General features: G+C 41.5%; 1 protein-coding gene across 1 annotated transcript in view; it reads right to left on the reverse strand.

Moving 5' to 3' along the window:
* SMURF2 (SMAD specific E3 ubiquitin protein ligase 2) overlaps positions 1-25847 on the reverse strand; it is a 69755-nt gene that overhangs the window by 36927 nt on the left and 6981 nt on the right. Inside the window, exon 2 of the mRNA XM_038757080.1 lies at positions 1354-1392. Within this exon, the coding sequence (XP_038613008.1) occupies positions 1354-1392 (39 nt within the window). The remainder of the gene's footprint in view (positions 1-1353; positions 1393-25847) is intronic.

Below are 25847 nucleotides of genomic sequence, written 5' to 3' on the forward strand. Positions count from 1 at the left end.
GAGTTGAGTGACTTGCCCAAGGTCACACAGCAGAAATGTGGCAGAGTCGGAATTCAAACCCATGACCTCTGACTCCCAAGCCCTGGCTCTTTCCACTGAGCCACGCTGCTTCTTAATAATGATGGTATTTGTTGAGCGCTTACTGTGTGCAAAGTGCTGTTCTAGACACTGGGGGATACAGGGTGAACAGGTTGCCCCACGTGGGGCTCACAGTCTTAATAACCATTTTGCAGATGATGTAGCTGAGGCACAGAGAAGTTGTCTCCCCCTTCTAGACTGTGAGCCCACTGCTGGGTAGGGACCGTCTATGTTGCCAACTTGTACTTCCCAAACACTTAGTACAGTGCTCTGCACACAGTAAGCGCTCAATAAATACGATTGAATGAATGAATGAATGAATGAATAAGCACTTGGGAGAGTACAATATAACAGAGTTGGTAGACATGTTTCCTGTCCATGAGCTTAGTGTATGACAGCAAATGGGCCAGTTTTGGAGAAGTACACCCACCTCACCTGAACCTGGAGCATTTCTCTGAAGGAATCCCTGATTCCCTTCAACCCCACTTGCCTGAGGGATATGGGGTTCCCTTTGCCAGGCCTGAAGTGAGTATGTATGACCAACAGAACATGGGGGTAGTAGTTGATACACTGAAAAAAAAAGTGCCACACATGAAGGCATCCAGCGCCACAGCCATACTGGGTAGGGGACAGACGGGCTAAAAAGCTCTATCTAGTATAAAGCCAGAAGACTGTCCATCCTAGTGGAAGCCTAAATTCTTAGAATATCTCATGTTAATGGGAAGTCCCATTACTGTAACTCGCCATAGACCCAAAACTTGACTAATGCTACACAAATGCCCACTATTGTTTCATCTAACATGTCAAAGCATTTTACCGAGAATGGCTGCCTTGCCTGAAGAACATTCCTTAGTTCCACAATAGAGTACTACACATAACGTTTAGTGAAAATACGGTTATAGGAGAACTATTATTTTTGGCAACAGTTTACTAATAAAAAAAGAAAAGTGTTGAGCTTCTAATTTCTATCAAGCACTACCTAATACGTATGGGTATCAGACATATTCCGGTTACCGCTAACAAAATGATTTCTGCTTTCAGGATAATTGTTACTATCGATGGAGAAAAACTCAGATGGCTTTAAAAATATATTCTGTTGCATTTACTTAAAATTTTTTTAAGTACTCAAAATATTGCATATTTACACATTTCTAACAATTGAATTAAAGGGATTCAAAATTTAAAGCAATATAGTCTCTGAAATTCTCAAGACTTTACAAGAAAAAAACCCTTCAAAACGCAAGGCCTATTGATAAATCCAAAATGATTACTTACGGAAAAAATCCTTTTTCACCAAGTTTTTTGCACAAAGTACTGCAGGGAAAAAAGAAATACAAGAAAATAATTAAAAACAGAAGTTTCATGACTGTCAAGTGTGTTAAATTTGGTTAAATTGCTGTGATAAAATATAAGTAGCTAAACATGTAACAAGATATGAAATGATTAAAAACTGTTCAAAATAATGTGCAAAGCAAAAATAGACAAGCCATAAAATGAAATTTAAGCAACTTCAGCAACAACAAAGAGTGAAAAGTTCATAAACTGTTGTTTTGAGTCTAAATTCACATTGTTTGCAAACACTCCACAGAGTTCTTCGACACTCAGAACAGCTCCATCATATTGGAGGAGGAATAGCAGGGAACAAGGGACTGAGGAAGGAATGGAAGGAAAAGCACTCAAAAAAAGATCAATGCTATCTGCCCAATTCCTTGGAGGAAAAGCCCTGCATAAATCCAAAACATGATTCTTATCGGCCAATCACAGCCCCCAAATTCCATCAGCTGCCTAGTAAGAATCACTCTTCTTTATATTGTTTTTGTGATGATTTGTTACTATTGATAAACAGCCCTTTAGTACAATGCAACAAACTAAAACTGCTTTGTCAGAGTTGTTTAAAATAGCCAGCAACTCAAGTCTCACATTAAAGATTACTTAACCCAAAATAAATTTTAAGCATATGATAAATATGGATCTCTGTCTCTTGAAGGACCTGGAAGGGTTTCTTATCCCTAGATAACCTGACCCTTACACCTTGCTGATCTCTTCCTACAAACCAACCCCACTTGCTTAGTTCCTTTAACTCCACCCTTCTCACTGTACCTTAATCTTGGCTTTCTTGTCACTGTCCCCATTCCCATAGCCTCCCTCCCCTTTTATGTTACACTGACTAACTCCCAATCTTCAAAGTCCTACTAAAATCACATTTCCTCCAAGAGGCCTTCCCTGATTAAATCAAGCGATGATATTTATTGAGTACTTACTACGTGCAGGCACTGTACTAAGCACTTGGGAGAGTACCATACATCAGATTTAGCAGACACGGCCCCTGCCCATAACAAGTTTAGAGACTAGAGGGGGAGAGTGACATTAATATCAATATATAATTTATATACGTAGTTATGCCCCTGTCTTAGCCCTCCCTTCTGTGTGGCCTAGGCATTTAGGTCTGTTTTCCTTAAGCACTTTGATAGTCACTCTTTCCCCAGCCCCACAGCACTTATTTACATATCCATCTGTAATTTGCTTCATTGTCTGTCTCCCCTTCTAGTCTGTAAACTTGTATCAACTCTCTGAAGCACTTAGAACAGTGCATGGCACACAGTAAGCACTCAATAAATGCCACTGATTAGTTGATTCCTACACGATTCAACTGGATCTGTGCCAGGTCTGATCTTAGTCTGTATACCCCAGGACTTTGTTCAGACTAAATACGTCAGAAAGTGTTTGGATTCAGATCACTAGCCTTCCACTGCACTTGAGGGACTATTTCCTGTTAAAACACCTCAAGATTGCAAAATATCCCCCCTTATAATCCTGTAAAAAGAAAATGAAATCCCAAACTGGCACTAGAAGCAGCTGTTTTACTGAAGGACTCTAAAAGATGGGGGAGAGACAATTGAGAACTTTAATGCTCATGGTAGAGAGTTCCTGTTTGATACGGAAATGGATCGGCTGTCCATTGGAGACTCTGAGGACCGGGGAGACATGGACTGAGGGGCTTTTGGGAAAAATGATCTGGGCAGCAGAATGGAGCATGGACTGGAGAAGGGAGAGGGAGGAGGCAGGGAAGTCTGCCAAGAGGCTGATGCAGTAGTCAAGGCATTTCTAATGTTTCATCTTGGAAATTCCTTTATTCATTCATTCAATCTTTTTTTTTGAGAGCTTACTGTGTGTAGACCACTGTACTAAGCGCTTGGGAAGTACAAGGAAAGATACAGAGACCCAACAACGGGCTCACAGTCTAGAATCATCACACATCACATGGGTAGCCCAGAAATCTGTTGCCCTATCTTGCGATTTATTTCTTTTTATGCAAACGACTTTTGATTAACAGACATTTTTGCCAAAAACATAAATCACTGTTGCTGCCAATTTTCCTAAGAAATCCAGCGTTTGGCAGCAGATGACAATAAAATCACATCCCAGAAGTATCGTGGTCTAAAATAACAAAGGTTATTCACCTATAATAGATGTTATCCAAAAGTTTCTAACAACCAAATCAGAACATCAAAACCTCTAACTTCTGCTTCATTTTCTTAGAACAACTAGCTAAGGGCCTCACAAAGTGGGGTCTACCAGCTGTGGCCCAAGAGACTTGTTCAAAGGGAGGGACCACTTATGTGGACAGGAAAAATCCCATCTCATTGGCCCCAGACAGCATGAAAGCTGGAAATCATCCAGAACATCAACCAAGGAACTCACACCAATAGTCTAATCTGGTGACCACTCACTTGTGGAGAAAAGTGACTCTCTTTCAATCTAAGGTTTCAACTACCCCAGAAAATTTACTTCAATCGACGTCTTTTATTCCAAAAACCATCATGAGTGCCCAGGAACATTACTGACATTTTATCATTTGAAAAATTGGTCTTACAAATTAATCTTTCCCCTTATTAAAACTCTTTTGACACTCATTAGTACCTTAGTTCTCCTCTAATGTGGGGTTACATTCTTGACAAACCCCACATTAAGGAAAACTCAGATAATTCCCATGCCTTGACCTAAGCCATATACACCTCTATTTCTTCCGATATTATATCGCATACTATCCTTAGAGATGCACGTTGTCCCAAAACATCCCCCAGTTCCTCAGTAGTTCTATTCAAAATGTATAGTGAAAAAGACACATTATGGAAAAACTGAGTGGGCTACGTTTTATGATGGTTGCATGTAATATCCAATTATTAATGTAAATTCCAGCTGTAAAAATACAATGCTATTTTGTTGATGAAGGGCGGTGGGCTGATAATGAATGACTGTCTATGCTTTAATCTGAATAAAATTCCCAACTGCTCTGTCTCTTCTTGCCAAAAATTTCCCTTCCTCCACCAGTCTGTGGTTGCATTCCAATTACATTACTGATTGGAATGAGACTACTTCAGAGGGGGAAACACACACACACACACACACACACAAAGTCTCTCTCTCTCCCTCAAAATTACTCTTTTATAACACTGTTTTGGAGATATATAAGATGCACAGGCCATTTTCAAATATTTAGCTGGTACTGCTGTTCTTCATAATAATAATAATGATGGCATTTATTAAGCGCTTACTATGTGCAAAGAATTCTTCTAAACGCTACGGAGGTTGCAAGGTGATCAGGTTGTCCCAAGGGTGGCTCGAAATCTTAATCCCCATTTTCCAGATGAGGTAACTGAGGCACAGAGAAGTTAAGTGACTTGCCCAAAGTCACACAGCTGACAATTGGTGGAGTCAGGATTTGAACCCAAGACCTCAGACTCCAAAGCCCAGGCTCTTTCCAGTGAGCCACGCTGCTTCTTTAATGCCTTCTACAGATGAGAATTCCCCAGAACTAAATTTCAAAATAACACAAGATTCTAGTTTGACCATTTTCAAATGCTGAAAAATATCTTATATTTTCCTTCCTTACACCTCCCATAAACATGCCATTGCTCCATTTTGCCCCTCCTATTTCTTTCCTCATGGGCCCTCTGAAATAAAGAAAACCCCTGGCTAAATCAATTTAATGGAAGAAAATGGTACGAAGTTTTTACCACCTCAAAATTTTAGTTAGCCTCCCCTGAAGACTATCAATTTAAATCAGCAGAAATATCTTCTCTATTAGCTGAAAAATTTCCTCCAGGAAGGCCAATATCCCTCCTTTAATACATTAAAAGAGAATAACTGATTCCCCATTCTAATACAAAATTCACCACATGGACCTCAAAAGATTTTAGCTTATTAATACCTGAACAGCTGAAGGGTTTTTTTTCCCCACCCTGTTAACCATCAATTTCAGACTGCCAAATCTTAGGGAAGGAGGACACTAACTGACTTTACCTGTATGCTGTGGGCAGAACACTGTACTAAGCGCTTGGAAAATACAATTCTGCAACAGATGGAGACAATCCCTACCCAACGGGCTTACAGTCTAAGAGGGAGTAGACAGATACAACAACAACAAAAAAAAACCAAGTAGACAGGCATCAATATAAACAGAATTATAGATATATATATGCATTGCTAATAAAGTAAATAGAATAATATGTACACATACACAAGTGCTGTGGGGCTGGGAGGGAGGTAGAGCTGAAGGAGGGAGTCAGGGTGATGGGGAGGGAGGAGCAGAGGAAAAGGGGGGCTCAGTCTGGGAAGGCCTCCTGGAGGAGGTGAGCTTTCGGGGGGCTCTGAAGGGGGGAAGTGTGCCAGTTTGGCGTATGTGCAACAGTGGGGTAGGCGAGAACGAGGCACAGTGAGGGTAAGGACCAGAGGAGTAGAGTGTGCAGGCTGGGCTGGAGAAGGAGAGAAGGGAGGTGAGGTAGGACAGGACCAGGGGATGGAGAGCCTTGAAGTCAAAAGTGAGGAGTTTTTGCTTGATACGAAGGATGACAGGCAACCACTGGAGATTTTTGAGGAAGGGGGGGACATGCCCAGAGCATTTCTGTAGAAAGATAATCCAGGCAGCAGAGTGAAGTATACAATGAAGTGGAGAAAGACAGGAGGTTGGGAGATGAGAAAGGATGCTGATGCAGTAATCCGGTCGGGATATGATGAGTGACTGTACTAACAAGGCAGCAGTTTGGATGGAAAGGGCTTTGGTTTTGGTTTGGGCTTTGCTTTTTAAAATTAGTAGCATACAGCTGCAGTCCTAAAACAGTATTGGCAGCTCCCTCGGAATGGGCCATTCCTTCATTCAATCATATTTATTGAGCACTTACTGTGTGCAGAGCACTGTACTAAGCTCCAAAAAGGACAATAATAATAATAGTGGTATTTGTTAGGTACATACTACGTGACAAGCACTGTAGGAAGCACTGGGGTAGATACAAGATAATCAGGTCTCTCATTGAGCTCAAAGTCTAAGTAAGGAGGTAGACCAGGTACTGACTCCCCATTTTGCAGATTAGGGAACTGGGGCACAGAAAAGTTGAGTGACTTGCCCAAGGTCACAAAACCAGGGGTTAGAATCCACATCCTCTCCCAGGCCTGTGGTCTTTCCAGTAGGCCACGCTGCTTCCTCTACCTGAAGGTTCACGGACCACACTGAGAAATTCTGCCCAAAGGGAAATACAAACTCTATACAAAGTATCTTTCTTACTGCAAAACAAGGCACTTAAGAGTTCCCCTGCAGTGTGGAACTACTAACGTTTAACAAACATGTTGCACTGGGCAAGGTACCAATGCTGGCAGCATGCCATTAAAGTGTTTTTTAAAGCTGACTCGGGATCACACTCTTCAAAAACTGAGGGCTGTGCCCTCCCCAGGAACAGGGGAGAGTTGTGGTCTTTTTTTTTTGTTTTTTTAATGGCAGTTGTTAATCAATCAATCAATCGATCATATTTATTGAGCACTTACTGTGTGCAGAGCACTGTACTAAGCGCTTGGGAAGTACAAGTTGGCAACATATAGAGACGATCCCTACCCCACAGTGGGCTCACAGTCTAGAAGGGGGAGACAGAGAACAAAACCAAACACATTAACAAAATAAAATAAATAGAACAGATATGTACAAGTAAAATAAATAAATAGATTAATAAATATATACAAACATATATACATATATACAGGTGCTGTGGGGAAGGGAATGAGGTAAGACGGGGGGGATGGAGAGGGGGACTATTTGCCAGGCACTGTTCTAAGCGCTGGGGTAGACACAAAGTAATCAAGCTGGAAACAGTCCCTGTCCCACATGGGGTTCACAGCCTTAATCCCCATTTTACAGCTGAGGTAACTAAGGCACAGAGAAGTTTAGTGACTTGTCCAAGGTCACAGAGCAGACAGGTGGTGGAGCAGGGATTAGAACTCAAGTCCTGCTAACTCCCAGCCCACGCTCTATCCACTAGGCCACTCTATTTCTGTGTCCTCCCCTCCCATATTCTCCTCTTCCCTCAGGTTTCTACCCCAGGAAAGAGAAAAATGTGCTTCTGGAAGCTGTGCTCTCAGGCAATAGCAGATCACATACCCTGTGCTAGCCATGTGACTTTGCCACATGTTTTGTAGCCATAGTCTGCCTTGGGAAAAAAAACCTCTCCCTCTACCCCCTCCTCCATGTAAATATGTGCTCACAGAGTTTGAAGAGTAAACAAAAGGGGCATCCTTTAATCCCCTTCCTAAATCCATTCACCTGGATTGTACTTTTGAAAGGTTAGAAATTAAGAGTATGAAATAATTCATTGATTTTTCATTGTATTCAATTACTCCAATACATTACAAAATTTTTGTGCCTCATTCCATTCTTATCCCATTTTAAAATATTCAACGCAAGCTGCCAAAATATCCTCAAAAAAATCTTCCTTAACATTTTCACTCCAAGGACTACGGATGTCAATTACACAAACACCCTGCTTAAATTGACTGCATTTAACAAACCAAGTTAATTTTGGCACTAAAGCCCTATACCAAGATTAAAGACTCAGGAGATCCTGCCAGGATGCAGGATATTTTAATTCTTTTGAAGCTTGCAAAGAAATGCATGGGACAAAAAATGGCATTTTAGAATATTTAAAAAAAAGGTCCAAAAAAGGGAGGGCAACAGCAGGGCATCCACTATGCAACAGATTTTACTTTTCAAAACGAACTGGCAAAACACTCTAGAACATGTGCTTCTTCAAAGGATCAACGTGGTGAATTTCATTTGAACTCGCAGTACCTTCAATGGGAAGAAAGTGAAAGTTCTTGGGAAACAAATGATGGAAAACTGCTGGCCCAAAGCAAGTCTCAAGTCTTGACACTGGATGGGAGCAGAGGGTTGACCATGTTCCTGCCTCGTGTACCTCAGACAGTGGGATATTGCTCCAAGCCACCTGCAGCGTGGTGCACTCTCCGGTGTGCAGGGTTGTGTCTTGCAGGAGGACGTCGGTGTCCAACCACAACTCGGCACTTGGCAACAGCCTCCTGGAAAACCTGACATGGTCTGCCAAATGTGATTATGGGAGCTACTGTTCCCATGTTTTCCATGGGGGGGAAGGAGGCATATTCAGTCAATTGTATTTACTGAGCACTTACTGTGTGCAGAGCACTGTACTAAGCACATGGAATGTACAATTTGGCAATAAATAGAGCCGATCCCTACCCATGATCTGAGACTCAATAAATTCCGGTGGAACTTCCACTCACTTTGCAGGTAAGGGTCATCATATTGATGACATCCTTTCCTCAGCTGGGTATTAGGAAGACCTTCGTTTTCCAAGTATCTAACCGGATCACTTAAGTTTAGCCTTTCATAATGACTAATTTGATCACAAGAGGGGCAGGATGAACTATAACAACTCTTGAATGTGAAGCAGGACTTTCCTCTCCCCCTCGTCCCCCTCTCCATCCCCCCGTCTTACCTCCTTCCCTTCCCCACAGCACCTGTATATATGTATATATGGTTGTACATATTTATTACTCTATTTATTTATTTATTTATTTATTTATTTTACTTGTACATTTCTATCCTACTTATTTTATTTTGTTGGTATGTTTGGTTCTGTTCTCTGTCTCCCCCTTTTAGACTGTGAGCCCACTGTTGGGTAGGGACTGTCTCTATGTGATGCCAATTTGTACTTCCCAAGCGCTTAGTACAGTGCTCTGCACATAGTAAGCGCTCAATAAATACGATTGATTGATTGATTGATTGATTGACAACTGGGGACACCACACACTTTGTGAATGCTCTTGGGGCAGTGGCCAGACCAAGTGGGTCAGATTCACTGCTGTGCTGGGATGCCAACCTTAAAAAGTAGGTACATCCTATTGTTTGAATCTTCTCTGTGTGTTTGCTGGCATCCATGAGAGAAAGAGCCCCCAATTAATGCTTTTCACACCCTCCTTGACCAGAAACTCACTGCTACATTATGTGTTGAAGATTGCCAGGTTTTCTTCCACACTCTTTCCCAACTTGAACCACTCAGGACGTAGCTGAAAATTAACGTGTGGAGCACTGGGAGACGGGGACAGTCTAAGCACCTGTGCAGACCTATGTTAATACAAGCCCAAGGCTTCTGCAACCTACATGTTAGAGCACCAAGTGAAATAAAGAGGACTGGTAGCTCTGTATCTAAACAGTGGTAAGAAAAGAGAACTAAATAGAACCAGTCTTAGAACTGAGACCATAAAGTAAGAAACCAAGCATCTTAGCAAACAGCCCACCTAAGCTCCGAGAAATTGGCATTAAGAGTTTTTATAGGTCCAAGCAATGGTGAAAGTCTACTCAACTCAATGAATCCTTGCCCTTTCCCAAAACCACACCACTGACCAAATCATGTGGTAGTGAGAGTCCATTCAGTCAGGAGACTGGCAAACGAACAGCTCCCTGAGGCCGTGAGAATTCTGTGCCCTTGAAGAAAAAAAAAAAGTGGCCAAGCAAAATGATGCCAACCGGGCTAAACCTGGCCATGCCAAACTAAGCAGTCCCATCTAAGTCAGTCATCATGTGGCTAAGCAAGGAATAGCCTTGCAAAAATACACGCGGCTAAAAGTACTGTTAAAGCAAAGATTGCCATGATCGCGCATATAATGCATTCAAAACAAGTGAGTGTGCAGGACTCTGCAAAAGAGTAGACTTTACAAAGGGCGACTCCGCCAGCAACTGATGGCAAGTGGCTTCAAGTCTCTCCACCAGCTAGCTCACTCCTTATTTACTGTTCTCTCTAGTCCTCCCCAGAAAATGTTTCCATTGTCCCTTGTTCTTACCTTTTCCAACTCCATCCCCCCTTGCTCATACCCTCCCCCCATGTCCGGAACTCACTCCTTTTCAAATCTGCCAGACTACAGCTCTTCCTGGCTTCAAAACTCGCCAGGAGGCTTTCCTGGATTAATTTTCTTCTCCCCGGGTCATATCCTCCTCCCAGCTATCACCTCAGGACTTGGCACTCCCAGTCATCCACAGGTCTTTTTCACACGATTTTACTTATTCATCAATCTTTCTATTCTTTTTCTCCTATCTGTAAATAATTTTGTGTCTGTCTCCCCCGTTACATTCTAAACTCACTGAGGGCAGGGATTCTGTCTTTTACCTCTTGTGGGGCTCTCCCTAGCAGTATAGTGCCCTGTCCAAAGTAGTAAGTCACCCTATTCTGCAGAAATATATTTCACTAGAGATTCAGACTTACGTAAGCGTGCCTCTATGTAAGTGTAAGACACAATAACAGTTCCCATCACTATGTGGCCATACACGATTTCAGCTAAATTACATTCTTGTTAATATCAATGTAATTTCATCTAACAATCAATCATTTATTGAGCACTTACTGTATGCAGAGCACTGTATTAAGTGCTTGGGAGAGTATGACAACAATAACAGACACATTCCAAGCCCACAATGAATTTACGGTCTAAAGGGGGTGACAGATATAAATATGATATAATCTATTCACTATCTACATTAAAGATCTAAATTTCTGAAATGCAAGTGAAAGCAAATATGGGAAGTAGGTTATCCTAGCAGGGCTGTGGGGTGGGGTGGGGGGGCATAGAAGTAGTCTTTTTTTTTTAATTCATTCATTCAATCGTATTCATTGAGCGCTTACTGTGTGCACAGCACTGTACTAAGCGCTTGAGAAGTACAAGTACTGTACTAAGTGCTTGGAAGATTACAATGGAGATGATAGACACAATCTCTGCCCACAAGGAGCTCACAATCTAGTGGGGGTGACAGACATTAAAATGTTACAGGCAGGGGAAGCAAGGATATGTACGTAAATGCTGTGGAGATGGGAGAGAAACAAGCATCAAATTATTAAGGCAACACAGGGTGGGAAAATAAGAGGTTAATCAGGAAAGGCTTCCTGGAGGAAATTATTTCAGTAGGGCTTAGGCCTTTGAAAACAAAGAGAGGGAACCTGCAAGCCAGCCAGAGTTGTCTCCCCTAAATTTAAATGATTCCACCTGGCTTGCTGATTAGTTCTACATGATTCTGGAAACCGTGTAATGGGAGCTAGAGGCCATGGAAGTATGTTTTCAGGCAGCAGGTGCTGCAGGAATAATTTTCTTCCTCTCTTTCAATCAACGAAACAGTCACTGACATTTAATGAGTGCCTACATGCGCTCTACTTGTGTACTTCTGGAGCACGGGCCTGGGATTCAGGTCTTGAGTTCTAATCCCAGCTCCACCACTGGTCCGCTGTGTGACACTGGGCACATCACTTCACTGGGCCTCAGTTACCTCTCCTGTAAAATGGGGATTGAGACTGTGAGCCCCAAATGGGACAGGGACTGGGTCCAACCCAATTTGCTTGTATTCACCCCAGCACTTAGTACAGAGTCTGGCACATAGTAAGCGCTTAATACCATAATTATTATTATTATTATTATTACCATCAGATGCCTGGAAGAGTACAGCAGTGTTAGAAGGCATGATCCCTGCCCTCAAAGAGCTTACAATCTAATGGAGGAGATAGACACAAAATGATCTACAGAGAGGTAAAAGAGACTGCAAAGAAGGATACGTGGAAAAGCAAAAACTTGAGTTGTAGCATATGTAACTCAATATTATTTCAGACCTTTGACCCTGGCTCCGTCCCTGGTAGGAGCCAGAACAAGGTCACAACAACTAAGTCCTGCCAATAGCTTGTTCCAGAACTGGGGGCTGAGGAGAGAATAATTAAGGAGAAAGGTTCCTTGCTCGGCATTCCTGATATATTACCATTTGTGCATGTTGGAAGTTTTGCCTAGGGGCTTCTTTGCACTTAGTAATGCCATTAAAAAGGGTAAAATTAGTACAGCCTGACTCTAAATCCCTAGAGTACAGGTAAACGAGAAATGCAAAAAAAAAAAGCAAGAAAATAGCCATCTGGATTCGTGGAGAAATCTCTAGAAGCATTGTTGTCCTAAAGCCAATAAGATTAAACAGGCAGGCGGACTCAATAACAAAGAGGCTGGGGGAGGAGCTAAATTCTAAACAGGAAGACTTCCTGTTCCTCTGCTTCTCAGTAAACACTATTATCTATTATATATTTCGAAGGGTTTGTTTGTTCATGCAAAATAAAGTCATGCCTCCCAATTACTTACACGTACCAATTTTATATACACAATCCTGCCACAAATTAGCTGGATGCACTCTATTTTTACACCAGAAGCAACTGGGTGAAAGGTTTAAATAAAAGGGGCTTTGTGAGATAACTCTATGGAGGAGTTGGAGGGGGAGGAGGAGGAGGGAGGTGTTTCGCACACCTAGCTCCCAACCAATACCCACTCCTGCCAGCAATCACTGGACCCTGAGTTGATTTTCCATGGCAATTACGGCTGCTTCCCAGCCTGTGGGAGCAGGCTCAGGGGAGGGACGGAGGAGAAAAAGGAATGATGGAGTGAGGCCTGTAGGGTGGGGCACGCCATCAAGATGCATTCCCTCAAGAGGGCTGGCATCCAGGCTGAGGTCTAAGCTGGTCGGGGTCAGTGAAGCTGGGTTTCCCTGTGCTTCAGTTTCCTCATTTGTAAAAATGGGATTAAATACCTAATATCCCCTTCTATTGGGACTGTGAATCCCATGCGGAACGGGGACTGTGTCCAACCTGGTTAACTTGTATCTACCCCAGCAACTAAGAACAGTGCTTGACACATAATAGAGCACTTATAAATACCACAATAATACTAATAATAGTAAAGTTGGCTAAACGAAGCAAATAAGACCAGACACTACTTTTCTAATCTGGAGAAATATTTATTTTTTTCTTCCAGCTCCCAAATACACAGAAGAGTGACCTTGATTAAAATAACCAAAAAGTTTTCCCAGAGGAAAGATACTAAAAAAAAAAAAAACCTTTAGAAAGGAGGGGAAAGGCTGCAACATCCAACTCCTACAGCAGCAGCAGCAGCAGCAGCAGCATTTTCATGCCATATTCAGACCCAAGTGGAAAGACAGTGTCACAAACAAGAACACTCTATAAACAAGTCAAACTACTAACACTGATGTTACGCACTCCTCCACAGCTTCACTGGGTAGCACATCTAAGGAGGGTGGTTGAAATGATCCCCAATGAGTAACTCAACGATGAGCTAAAATAGAGAGACAGAAAACTAGAAGGACACAGAAAATGTTTTAAGGATGGAGTGAAGTCTCAGACAATACTGAATCAAAGCTTAAAAACTGGGCAACAACTGCATTAAAAAGATCTACGTGGACCATGTAAATTAAAGAGTGGATTTTTTTGATCTACACCTTCAAAGGCTCATGAGGCCATTAAGCACATGCAAAATCAAAGCTAGGCCACAGCAAACAAAAATATAACAGCACAATAAAGAACAATTTCTGTGCATGTACGGCGGGGATGGGACTGTGAATCTGTTATTGGCCTTTCCCGCTGTGTGCAAGCCCCGAAGTGTACTTCACCATCCCTATTATCCTCAAATATGAAAATATATATATATAGTTATCATCTAATGTGTGTCCCTGCCAAAAATAAATTACTGCCCATTTGAAATCAATGGTATTTGAATGCTTCCTGTGTGCAGAGCACTGTACTAAGCGCTTGGGAGGGTACAGAACAACAGAGTTGGTAGGCACGCTCCCTGTCCACAACAATCTCACAAACCAGAGGGGGAGACACACATTAATATCAATAAATAATTTATAGATACTCGCATAAGGGCTCAGGAAGCAGCGTGGCCTAGTGAACAGGGCATGGACCTGGGGTTCAGAAGGACCTGGGTTCTAATTCCAGCTCTGCTACTTGTCTGCTGTGTGACTCTGGGCAAGTCGCTTAACTTCTCTGTGCTTCAGTTCCCTCATCTGTTAAAATAGGAATTCAGAATGTAAGCCCTGTGTGGGACATGGACTGTGACCAATCTGTTGTATCTTCCCCAGTGCTCAATACAGTGCTTTGCACATAGTGAGCACTCCATAAATACCACTGATTGACTGATTAATACCATTTAAAAAAGGCAATTGGGGGAAGTACAATACAACAGAGTTGGCAGACACATTTCCTTCCCACAATGAGCTCACAGTCTAAAAGGGGAGACAGACATTAATATAAATATTTTTTAAAACATAATTTAAAGATGCATGACATGGTCTAAACAGTAAGATCACTGCGGGCAGGGAACGTGTCTTTCAACTCTGTTACATTGCACTCTCCCAAGTGCTTAGTACAGTGCTCTGCACACAGTAAACACTCAAATACGACTGACTGGTTTGGAGGATTTGAAGGGAAGGGAGTGTGTGATGAGTTGGTGACAGGAGCTGAGAACAAGATGCAAGTAGGAGAATTGAAGAGTTCAAGATAGAGTGTAGGTGGAGCTGGGGGAAAGAGGTGAAATATACAAAGAAGACAGATGATGGAGAGTCTTAAATCCAACCGTCAGGGATTTCCGTTCTTCCCTTTATCCCTGCAATTCTCCACTAACCAAATTTAGATAAAATTTTCTTACTATACTTTAGCAAAAATTCCCAAAATGCCCCTGACTTTATAAAACTATTTACTCGGTCCAAGACTTGGGACTCGTTGAGTTTCATTTCTATTTTTAGATTGTAAGCTTACCGGGGCAGAGATTTTTATTAGGCATAACCATTTTGTTTGCGAGTATCGCATCAGTTACATTAAAATAATATCAGACATCTGTTACTGTGATTATGGCATAACGCTGGCCTCCACTCCTTCCCGCTGGCTCTCTCCTGCCAGCATATTCTTTGTTCACCTGCCTCCCCTCACTTCCTCTGGAATTCCTTTTCCCTCCCTGGAAGCTGAGAAGCCCAGGTGAGTTGGAGGGGGGCTTAGACAGAGGGCTGAGGAAGGAGGCGGGCTCAGAGTCTCCGTGTAAGTCTGGCTCACTGGACCAAATCTATTTCCAGGTTTGGCCTAATGCAGCTCTCAGCCATTTGGGTTAAAAATAGCCCAAACACTGCCTCAAAAGTCAGCACTGTTATTTTAGCACTGGAAGACTAAGTAGAACCAGGCAGGGCCAGTCAATGAACTGAAAGCGACTGACTGACAGATACCACACGCTTGCGTCAGAAACGGACTATTTAAAACTTGAACTCTGGCGAAGTCCGGCATATGTTAATGCACATTCTGATTTCAACACCATTTTAACCTGAACGCTGAAACGCCAGATTGATCAGACTGGCCTATAGTGAACAATCAGCCTAGGCTGCTGAATCACTTGGAGTGACGTGTTATGGAAATTCATCAGAGGATGAGAATAAACCAGAAAGGTCAACAGTGGTTGAGAGAAATGATCAAAGGGGCCCAGAGGAACTCTTGAATACTCTAAAACTTTTCATACTTTCATATACTTTTTGAAAATTTCAAAATAGCAAGTAAGGACTAACAAAGGAACCTCAAAGGTAAAAGAGAACACAGATACCTTCAAACTGATAATGCTATGCAAAAGAGAAAACATGGTTACCATGAGAGCTGTTTTGATCATTACCTCCTTTTAAAAGAGGAAAAAATACATCCATACATCGCCTTCCTACCTGCCCCAGGGCCTAGTTTCCTCTTCCCTACTCATCTGCCTCTAGAATGCTAAGCTGCAAGCAATTTGGAGCAGCAGAGGGGAAGAAAGATTGATTGTGGGAGGAGGTGAATTGAGATTTAGAACAGAGAATTGCACGAGAAAGCAGTAACAAGACCCAATACAAATTTACAACTTGAAGGCTGCAGCATCAAGTGAATAGTCATGGACCAGTAAGGGGGTTGAGAGATCACCTGCCCACCTCCCTGCTGTTAAACAACAAAGATTCCAAAAGTCTCTTGGTAGCCCAAACCAGATTTTTGGCATTCATCTCTGTGCCACCAAAATCTCTCATTTTAATTCGCATTTTTCCTACTTGTGGCAAACCAAATTCCCCCTTTTTGGTATTTTTCCTTGCAGCATAAACAATACAAGGCCAAATTATCCATTCTACCAATCAAAATTTTTGTTCCTCTAATGAGCGTCCCAATGGCTTACAGACTTCAATGAGGCTAGAGAAAAGCAACATTAACTGCTAGAATTCTTAGGGACAACCACCCATGGCCCTTTCCACCCACCCACCCTCTGATAACTGAGCTAGTTCCAACTAGATGTCAGGCCCCACACTCCTACAACTTGATTCAGGCCTGGAAAGGGTAATCTCAGATTTTCAGACCAGGAAGTGCTCCATTTGGGGAGTGGCAGGGTTGTCCCTTAGTAGGAGCAAATCTAGGCAACCGTCCAAGTCCTGTGACCTAGAAAGTCCTGTCTCTCCTAGTATGGGACTCTGCAGAGCCGTCGCTCTGCCATAAAGGACGGCGACGGGAGGGCAAGAGCGGCTTCCTGCTGATTGTGAGCCCCTGGCGCCTCCCTTACTCCCTTCTCCTGCTGGCGCCCACTGAGGCAGCTCTCCAGTCGCAATCAAAATGAGGGAGGGACCCTCTTAGATGGGAGCTTGGGGTTGCCTGGAGCCGTGATGGGGGAAGTAGTATCTCCCCACTCTCCCTGGCTACCCAGTAGACAGCACCAGGTCCCAACGCCCTAGCTGACACTGCCTGAAGCCAAGGGGAAGAGAAGAGGGCAAGGGAGTTGGACCCAGCACTACAGTGAGTGCACCGGAAAGTTCAGAGTGGGAGCAGAAAGGGCAGGTCTCCTGAAAATTCCATCCCTGCACAACACCAGGGGAGGAATTTCCACTCTTTAAACATCCCTCACACACCCTTGACTGAAGGCTCCTGCAAAACAGCTCTGTCGATGCACCCTCCACATATTCCTAGGATGTGGACTAGAACATTGAAGCTGCAGCCAGAAGCTCTACTGAGAGGGAAACTGAGAATGGATCAGTGCCAAAAGTTAAGTCTCATTTTTCTGAAACTAGAAGTCAAAGTTTTCACAACTTGAGCAAGGAACTTCATGATTTAAAACTTTCATGATTTGGAACTTATTCTAATTTCTAAGACTTATTTCTTTAAAATAAGGGTAATTATAATTACTACCAGTCCTCAAAATGTTTCAAAGAAGAAACCCCAATAAAAAAAATGATAGAATTATTTTTTTTAACCAATCCTGACTTCCTACCAATTAGCCATGTGCCTCTCCCTTTTCCTTCCCTCCCATACCAGGAGGGGAAAGAAAAGTTCCAGAAAGCATATTTCCTGAGCTCAAAACAGAGCCAGAAATAGCAATATGGTTAATGACCAAATATTCTCCTGCTCAAAGCCAGGAGGTGGGCCTTCCAGTAGGAGAGGATTTCCCTTTTTCAGGTCAACCTTAAGACTTCCTCTCCTTTTTATCTCCCAAGGTATGGACTGCACAAGCAGATGTCTGTGTTGACTACCTTAGCCTGGGAAATCACACACTTCATGAGCTGAACTGCCTGCCACTCCAGGCTAGGGTTTAGGCCTAGGGGCAAGGCTTTTTTTTTTTTTTTAGGGAAAAAAGTGGCAGAAGGAGGAGAAAGAGAAAAGAAACAAAAATATCAGATACTGAAGGAGACTACACAACAGTTACAAAAGTGGTCAGAGGTGTGAGTCACTAAAAGGGACATACAGGACGGTGGAACAAATAATTGAAGTACAGGACAATCCCACCAATATCAGAACATTTGCTCAACTTAAACATGGTGCTGCCATTGAACTGCACCTGCCAGAACTACAAGGATTAAGGAAAAGCTGAACCTCTCTGGCTTTATTCTAATATGACTATCATATATAAATCCATCATTTCTAGCTCTTTTGTACTTCTACCAATTCTTAACACTTTTATATATGTTTAGTCAACTGGGCATGTAACTCTATTCTTATTACTTGTGGATAGGGAAAGTGTCATTTCTGTGCTTTTTACAAAACAATCAGTACAGGTGTGTTGCACCTAGGGGCTGCACAAATATTACTACCAGTTGAGAGTATTTTCCTCTTCACATCCACCACACTCCTAGAACGACAATGTCCTCTATTAAGACCCATCCCACATAATAGGGCAGGGATGCTCAAAGGGACCAACCTTACACTGGAACCTATAATAAAGAGAGCTGCCTTAAAAATAGGATTCCAATGTAGTTATATTCACGAAAGGTTCACCCAGAACAAAATATATTATGTGGCTACAGTAGGAATAAAGAAGGAAGAGCATTAACTGCCCTCTCTTTAAAATAGTATGAAAGAGTTGAACTTTAAACAAACACACACACACACACACACACCACCACCCCCACCACACCCCCGCCCCCAACTATAAAGTCCACAAAAGCCCCAAACCAGATACTTCCATATAACCTACTGAGAGCTTTGGTGGTTGGTGAGGAATAACAGGTAATTGTCAAGATTGGCAATCACTGAAGGATGCGGGGAGAGGCATCCAAGAACGACACTCTGGCTCAACTCCTTAGAATGTCATAAGCATAATAATTAATGATTGTGGTATTTATTAAATGTCTACTATGTGTCAAGCACTGTGCTAAGTGCTGGGGTGAATACAAGATAATTAGGTCCCACCAGCAGCTCACAAGCTACGTAGAAGGGAAAACAGGAATTGAATCCCCATTTTGCCGATAAAGGTACTGAAGCACAGCAGCAGGAGGCAAAGAGGTACTGAGAGATGGACAACAAGCAGATGAGACAAAAACAGAATACACAGCCACACCCAAGAGAGAAAAGGAAAGAGGCAGAAAGTGTCTGAGGAGAGGTAGCTTTATCTGACCAGTGAACTAAGACAGAGTGTCTTGAGATATGGCCATGGAGGTAGGGAGGAAAAGAGAGAAGGCACCTACCCCCTAGAAGTAGTCACCACAGGCAAACAGGTACCTTCTGGGCTGCAACCCTGCATTAAAGCATATTATTTTGTTTTCATGTCATCTGCAAATTATGAGAGAAGTTCAGCATAGAAGTTTTCTAAGGAACTCTTCTATTAAAAGATGAAGAAAAGGTGTTAATGTATATTCACAAAAATGAAATATCAAAGCTGCATACATTTTAAAAATCTACAGTTGAGTAATACTACTTTAACTATGTTTGCTAGTGTTACTGAAGAATACTAAGGTACTTTGAGACAAACACTTAACATTTTTGGAAAATCAGATGCAGTAATGCAGTTCCTCATTGACTCCAACTTCCATCTGAACATCACTGTGTATTTTGATTAGTAGTAGAATAATTACGTCAAGCATCTTAGATCCGTGATACAAAAACCTCTCCCCTCACAGTATATACACTGGATAAAATGCACTCAGTTAAAATGCATCTCATAGGCCATTTATAGCAAAGTCTAATCTCCCTGTATCCCAGCAGGGTTAGCTTCACAAGCCTCACAGAAACTGAATCAACACCACACATGCACACAGCATATTCATATACAGAAACCTCTTTGTGCTATTTAATAAAGGGTTTTTCCACACTTTAGGGGCAATCAGAATATGAAATTAAAGCTGTTCAATGCATTCAACAATTAAACCTACTGTCTACCTGTTTAGGCTATCTGGCTACTCACTCTAAGTAGAGTTTCAGCTGGCAGTCTTTCCAGGCAGAACATTAATTGTTCTTCACTGTTGAAGGAATAGGGAAACAGCAGGAAACCTGTCAATGCAAGCAATAATCGCTCCCGGAGTCCAGACACTAATCTTCAACAGCAGATCCACTAACGTTTCAAAGCAAGTATCAGCTACACAAGGTAAGGCTATGGGAAACTTTAACATCTTCTAGCAGGTAAACCTTCTGCAAAAGTACAACAGCATTCTATTCCAGGTTGCCTGCCTCACCTGAGTGAACACAAGTTCACCATTTGGGCACTCAAAAAATGCCCTCAGCCAAGAATTTCAAAGAAGAAAATGTGGAAATCGTAGAGGGTTGGAGAAGGTCTTAAGGCCTAGATGGCATTGAGGCCCCAGAGAGAAGCACAACTTGTCCCCAGTATATTAGGCCACCGGCCTCTATTTTCCACTAACACTCCTTCTCAGCTCCTTATGGATCCTTTTAGCCCTCCCCAGCCTTCAAACCCAAAGAGGAACAATAACCCAGTTAAAAATGGTGGGGATTCTGACTGTTTTCCCCCTTTGATACAGTGAGCTCGTTGTGGGAAGGACATGTCACCGTTTACTGTTGTGTTGTACTTTCCCAAGCGCTTAGTACAGTGCTTTGCACACAGTAAGCACTTAATAAATATGACTGACAATGAATAAATGAATGATTCTGTCTCTGCCCACTCTCCTCCTCAGGTTCTCTTTGAGTCCTTGGGCAAGAATGGGTAAAAAAAGGGGAGGAAAAACTGAAGTAGACAAGGAGAGAAAGATTATGACCATCTATTAACCACCTTGAAAAGTGGAAAACTGCCCAAGTCTTTGATTTACAAAAGTTAACATTTGCTAGAATCGATAAAGAACACAGCCCAACAGCAATGAGATCGTATCTGCTCCGTGAGAAACAAATTATTTTTCCTCTACCTATTGGTAAACTGATTACTCACTTTCAGAATCAACTGACCCAAAAGATCACCTTCATATTCCAGACACATAAAACACTTTGTAATTTAGACACTAGCCCCCACACCACAGTTGGGCACATTTCCACAAGAGACTACGCTCGGCTGAGATTCACTTGACTTGCAACCAATTCCACATCTGAACTCAGGCCAGGAGTATTAGTACTCCATTAAACAGCCTACTCGCCAACTGACTCTGTCCTTCAACTTCCTCTAAATTTGTGGGACATTGCTTTTACAGTACTAGTTTCAAAACTGATTTTCATCATTAAAATTACTCGTGCTCTGAGATTTTCATTTAGCAATACTTTATCTTCCATGAAGAGGCAAATATTCTATTTAAATGTATGCAATTGGTGAACATGACCATTTGATTTATTAGTTTTCAGACTTCCATTCAATAGCATAATTTACCCAAAAAGTACTTTTTTAAATCTATCTTCAGCCTTCCCAAAACTGAAATATGAAAAAAGTTGCCAAATTTTTCAATTTTTATAATAGACAGCATTAAAAGGCAATAGATCCCTTACACAATGAGCCCCACACAATGACTATGATCTATCTGCTTACATCATACCTACCCTAGGACTTGGTACAGTGCTTGGCACACAGTAAAAACTTTATAATACCATGGTTTTAATTAGTACATTTCATGCACAGCCCCTCTGCTCACATAACCTTCCCTGCCAATCAGCAAACTGCCCCATTAATCCCAATCCATCAAAAAGTCATCAATACAACCCTGGTTTTAAGACGAAATGCAACTGAAACACTACACAATCACAGTATTATTTTAAAGGAGTTTCTCAGTGTTTCACATCTAAAAGGGAAGAAACAAAAAACGCGGAGACCAACTTCATTACCTACAATCACTGTATCCTTTGTCTTGAAAAGTTTTCATTTTTAAGATTCTTTTTACAAGTTAAAAAGGCTCTGTAATTTTTAAATTTTAGAAACAAATTACTCAACGGAATGACTACTTCCTCCTCTTCTAAAACTTTTATTGGAAGCTCTGAGGGATTTTAAACTATTATTCCATGTATAATTCTATTTTCATTTAAAGGTACTCTATAAGTTATGTATTGGCATTGACAACTTTAATCTGATCTGCAACTGTTTTGAGATAAAATGAATTAAAACGTGTTACATGGAGCTACATACGTTGCTAAAGAACCAAAATTTAAGGTTTTTTTACTTCACAGATCCCTAAAAACCGAAGTTCCGAATGCTGACCCTATTAAGTGATGTTCTCTTAATCAACTACTGCTAGGCAGCTTATCAAAATGATAAACTCTTTGTAGGATAAGGACTGTGTCATCTGATTATCTTGTACCCTAGGAACTAGCCCAGGGTAAGAGCTTAATAGATTCCACAATAATAATAATGATAAAGAATGGTTCTAAAACTGACACCTAAAAACCTGTTTGTTATGAACCCCGGAGACCACATAGTATTTATTAAAAAGTATTGAGGAAGTTCTCGACTCATGACGTTTCAAGTTAAGATGAATGACACATTTCTAAATGTATATCCTGTTTCAACTTGAGAACAGCAGCCCCCTGGGGTACAGCCAGTGGCAGGGGTTGGGGGGGTATGCTCAAGAGCTACAGGGAAATGAGGGAACAATTTTAAAAGCCAAGAAGGAGGGTAGGGAGAGGGGAGTTTTGGGGGGGGCGGGGGCAAGAAAGAAAGACGGTAAGGGAAGTGGAGCTGAAGACTCCAGAAGGCGAGGGAAGCAAGGCTTTCTGAACATCAGGCAGAAAAACCAGGAAGGGTGGACTAGTCCATTTTACTTCCCGTAAAAGTTGGCTTCCCTATGGTGGAACTCACTGACTCCCTATAAATGCATGTATGACACTAGATTTCCTCACCTACAAGTTGTGTTTGAGAGCACAGTTTTGGGTTATTTTTGTTATAATGGTGTATCCAACCTTGACTGAAGAACCAAACCACTCATTCTTAAAGGAAAACTGGTTCCGAATTATATTTAGACCTAAGGCACAGTTTTCAGGAACCAATTGTGTTGGAAACCCGAGGACTTCCTGAAATGTACTATATATCCTGAGCTGATAGACAGCTGTCTGGTAAACAAAGAATTCCTCTAGAATGAAATCTTGTGTTGTGGCATGCGCACCTTGACTGACACTGCGCTGCGGGCGGGCGTATGAGTAAGTCTCCAATATCACACCCTGTTCTACTCAAGTCGCATGGTGTCAGAAGACCATTCCCTAATCAGATAGTTTATTAGTGCTTTGGAAATCAAAGGTGTTCTATAAATTCTTAATATTGAGATGGATTATTAACTAATGACTTAAAGCAAGCTCAAATAAAGCAAAGAACAATAGTCTTTAGATTTTAATGGCCAGGGTGGACTGCAAACCCAATGAAAGCTTACTAAAAAAGCATATTTCCACAGTGGTTTTTCCCTTTTTATAAAACCCAGATCTAAATAATCTGTTAAACACTTAGTGTAAAGGTATGCCAAACATTTCTCAGAACTTTAAGGTCTTAACAAAGAATCAACCTTTTCTGCAAAATGAGGCCTAGGTTAAATATTTTATTTGGCTTCTCAAGATGGACGGAGAAGTTGGGCATTAGCTCCAACCCAATTCCTGGACTCACATCAAACACTGCCCTGTCACTTATCCAGTCAGTCAAAACAATGTTTTCCATCTAACTCTTTAAAGTTTACGTCCTGGAGAACTGCTAATTGAATCCAGTTCTGAAAATCTATACCATTTAGTTTACAGTTGAATGAGAAAAAGATAGTGCATACTATTTTTAAAGGATATCCTATTAAAACTTGAGTTTAAAAAACAAAAGTAAAAAACAGGAGGCTGCTATCTTCATTAAACCAAAGAAAATGAAGTTTTCAAGATTGTCAAACTTCAAAAGAAAAGCTTTTTGGAATAGAAGCTTAATTCCCAAAATCAAAATTCCCCAAAGCCTTTTTTCCCCCAATTAGAAGAAAAAGAGACTAAAAGTCATGAAAGATTCTTGAGATTTCCCCAAGAATAATCTGCACACATATCAATTCAGCTAATAATATTCAATACTGTGTGCAGAACTTTTCTGAAGAGTAATCTTTCCTCCTAAACAAATGACATAAAGAATAGATTATTTTATTGTACCTAGTACATTTTTGGCCAAAGCAGCTCACAATCATAGACTGGGACATACAGATATATAGGCATAGCTATAAATACCTACTTGTAGCCAGGAAAACCCTGGACCTCATTTTATCTGCAGAAGTTGACTTAGGATCTCGTCCTTCATTTTCCCTACACCAAAATGTCTCAAAGACAGGTTCATTACTGTTCGTTTATTCCTCATCTGCAATAAAAATCCTCCATTTTACATTATGTCATTTTAGATCCAGAATTATGACTCCAGATGAGAAATAAACAGTAGGAACAAATGAACGTTGAGGATTCCTGTTCAGGCTCGTGCCTGCAAAGCTAAGGGGAAAACTACAGAAAGTCAGATTGAAAAACATCCTAAGTGAGAATTCCATTTTCCCAAAAAAACCAACAGTGTGTTGCTGATTCCCTTTCTAGAAAAAGTAAAACTATCGAAGAAATAAAGAGCAAGAGCAAAGGGAGCAAGATCTCGAGAATAAAGTGTTTCCCCACACTGATCCAACTAAATTCATTTGAGCTTCTATCTTAGAAATGTAACACATTAACTATGATGGTGACAAGAGCTCAATTGCAAAATTAGTCCACATAAGTCTCCAGGCCTAGTGTAAGCAAATTTAATTATCGTTTATTCTTATTGAAAAAAATCCTGCAAGGAGAACCACCTTTCTCTCTACGCTCCTGAAAGAGTTCAAGTTTTGATCATTTAGTGCTGTGTTCTCTAAGGTACACTTTGAATATGCTTTTAATGAAAATGATGGAATTACAGTCTGCTCGTATTTTTCCAGAAGAGCCATTCATTCAAAAATTCAATGGTTAGCAATGCTCAGTAAAGTTCCCCGTACCCTGTAATGACTTTAAGCATTGCTACACAAATTCTGTATGCAATATTATGTTTTAATGCTGCCGAAATCACGGTTGTGAAACCCTTTTTAAAAGTGCCCTCATTTGGCAACTATGCTCTTCATCTTTTCAGAAGGCAAATCAGCCCATCAAAAAATCGTTCTCTTCTGTTAAGAACTTGGAGTTACACAGTCTTTAAGAGGGTGGGGAGTAAAAAAAAAAAAATTACGGAGGGGGGTAAGGGTTATGGAAATGGGATTCATGTTCTCCTTCCAACAAGGAACTATTTATACTACCTGCCAAAAATGTCATTGAGGAAGCTGACTTACAATCAACTCGACCAAAAAAACAGAGCGTACACTGAGTCTGAGTGTTTGGAACATGCAAATACACCGGAAAAGCAATCCACTAACAGTGTCCGGTGTCCAGTTTACACTGACTCTTCAACCCCCACCCACCCCCGTCCACCTCCTCTAGCCAACATTTTCAATTCACAGAGGACATTCATTCATTCAATCGCATTTCTGGAGCGCTTACTGTGTGCAGAGCACTGGACTAAGCAAGCGTTTGAAGGAGGACTGCTTCCAACTGCAACCGGGAGGCCTTCCCAGACTGAGCACCCCCCTTTTTCCTCTCCTCCTCCCTCTGCCCTACCCCCTTCCCCTCCCCACAGCACTTGCCTATATTTGTACATATTACTCTATTTTATTTGTACATATTTACTGTATTTATTTTATTAATGATACGTATACAGCTATAACTCTATTTATTCTGATGGTATTGACACCTGTCTACTGTTTTGTTTTCTATCTCCCCCTTCTAGACTGTGAGCCGGTTGTTGGGTGGGGACCATCTACGTGCTCGATTTGAACTTCCCAAGCGCTTAGTCCAGTGCTTTGCACGCACAGAGTGCTCAATAAATACGATCGAATGAATGAATTGCGGGTCTAGAATAAACACGCTTAAAGAACTAGAGGA

The sequence above is a fragment of the Tachyglossus aculeatus genome, chromosome 15, assembly GCF_015852505.1.
Source record: "Tachyglossus aculeatus isolate mTacAcu1 chromosome 15, mTacAcu1.pri, whole genome shotgun sequence".
In the NCBI taxonomy this organism is placed as follows: Eukaryota; Metazoa; Chordata; class Mammalia; order Monotremata; family Tachyglossidae; genus Tachyglossus; species Tachyglossus aculeatus.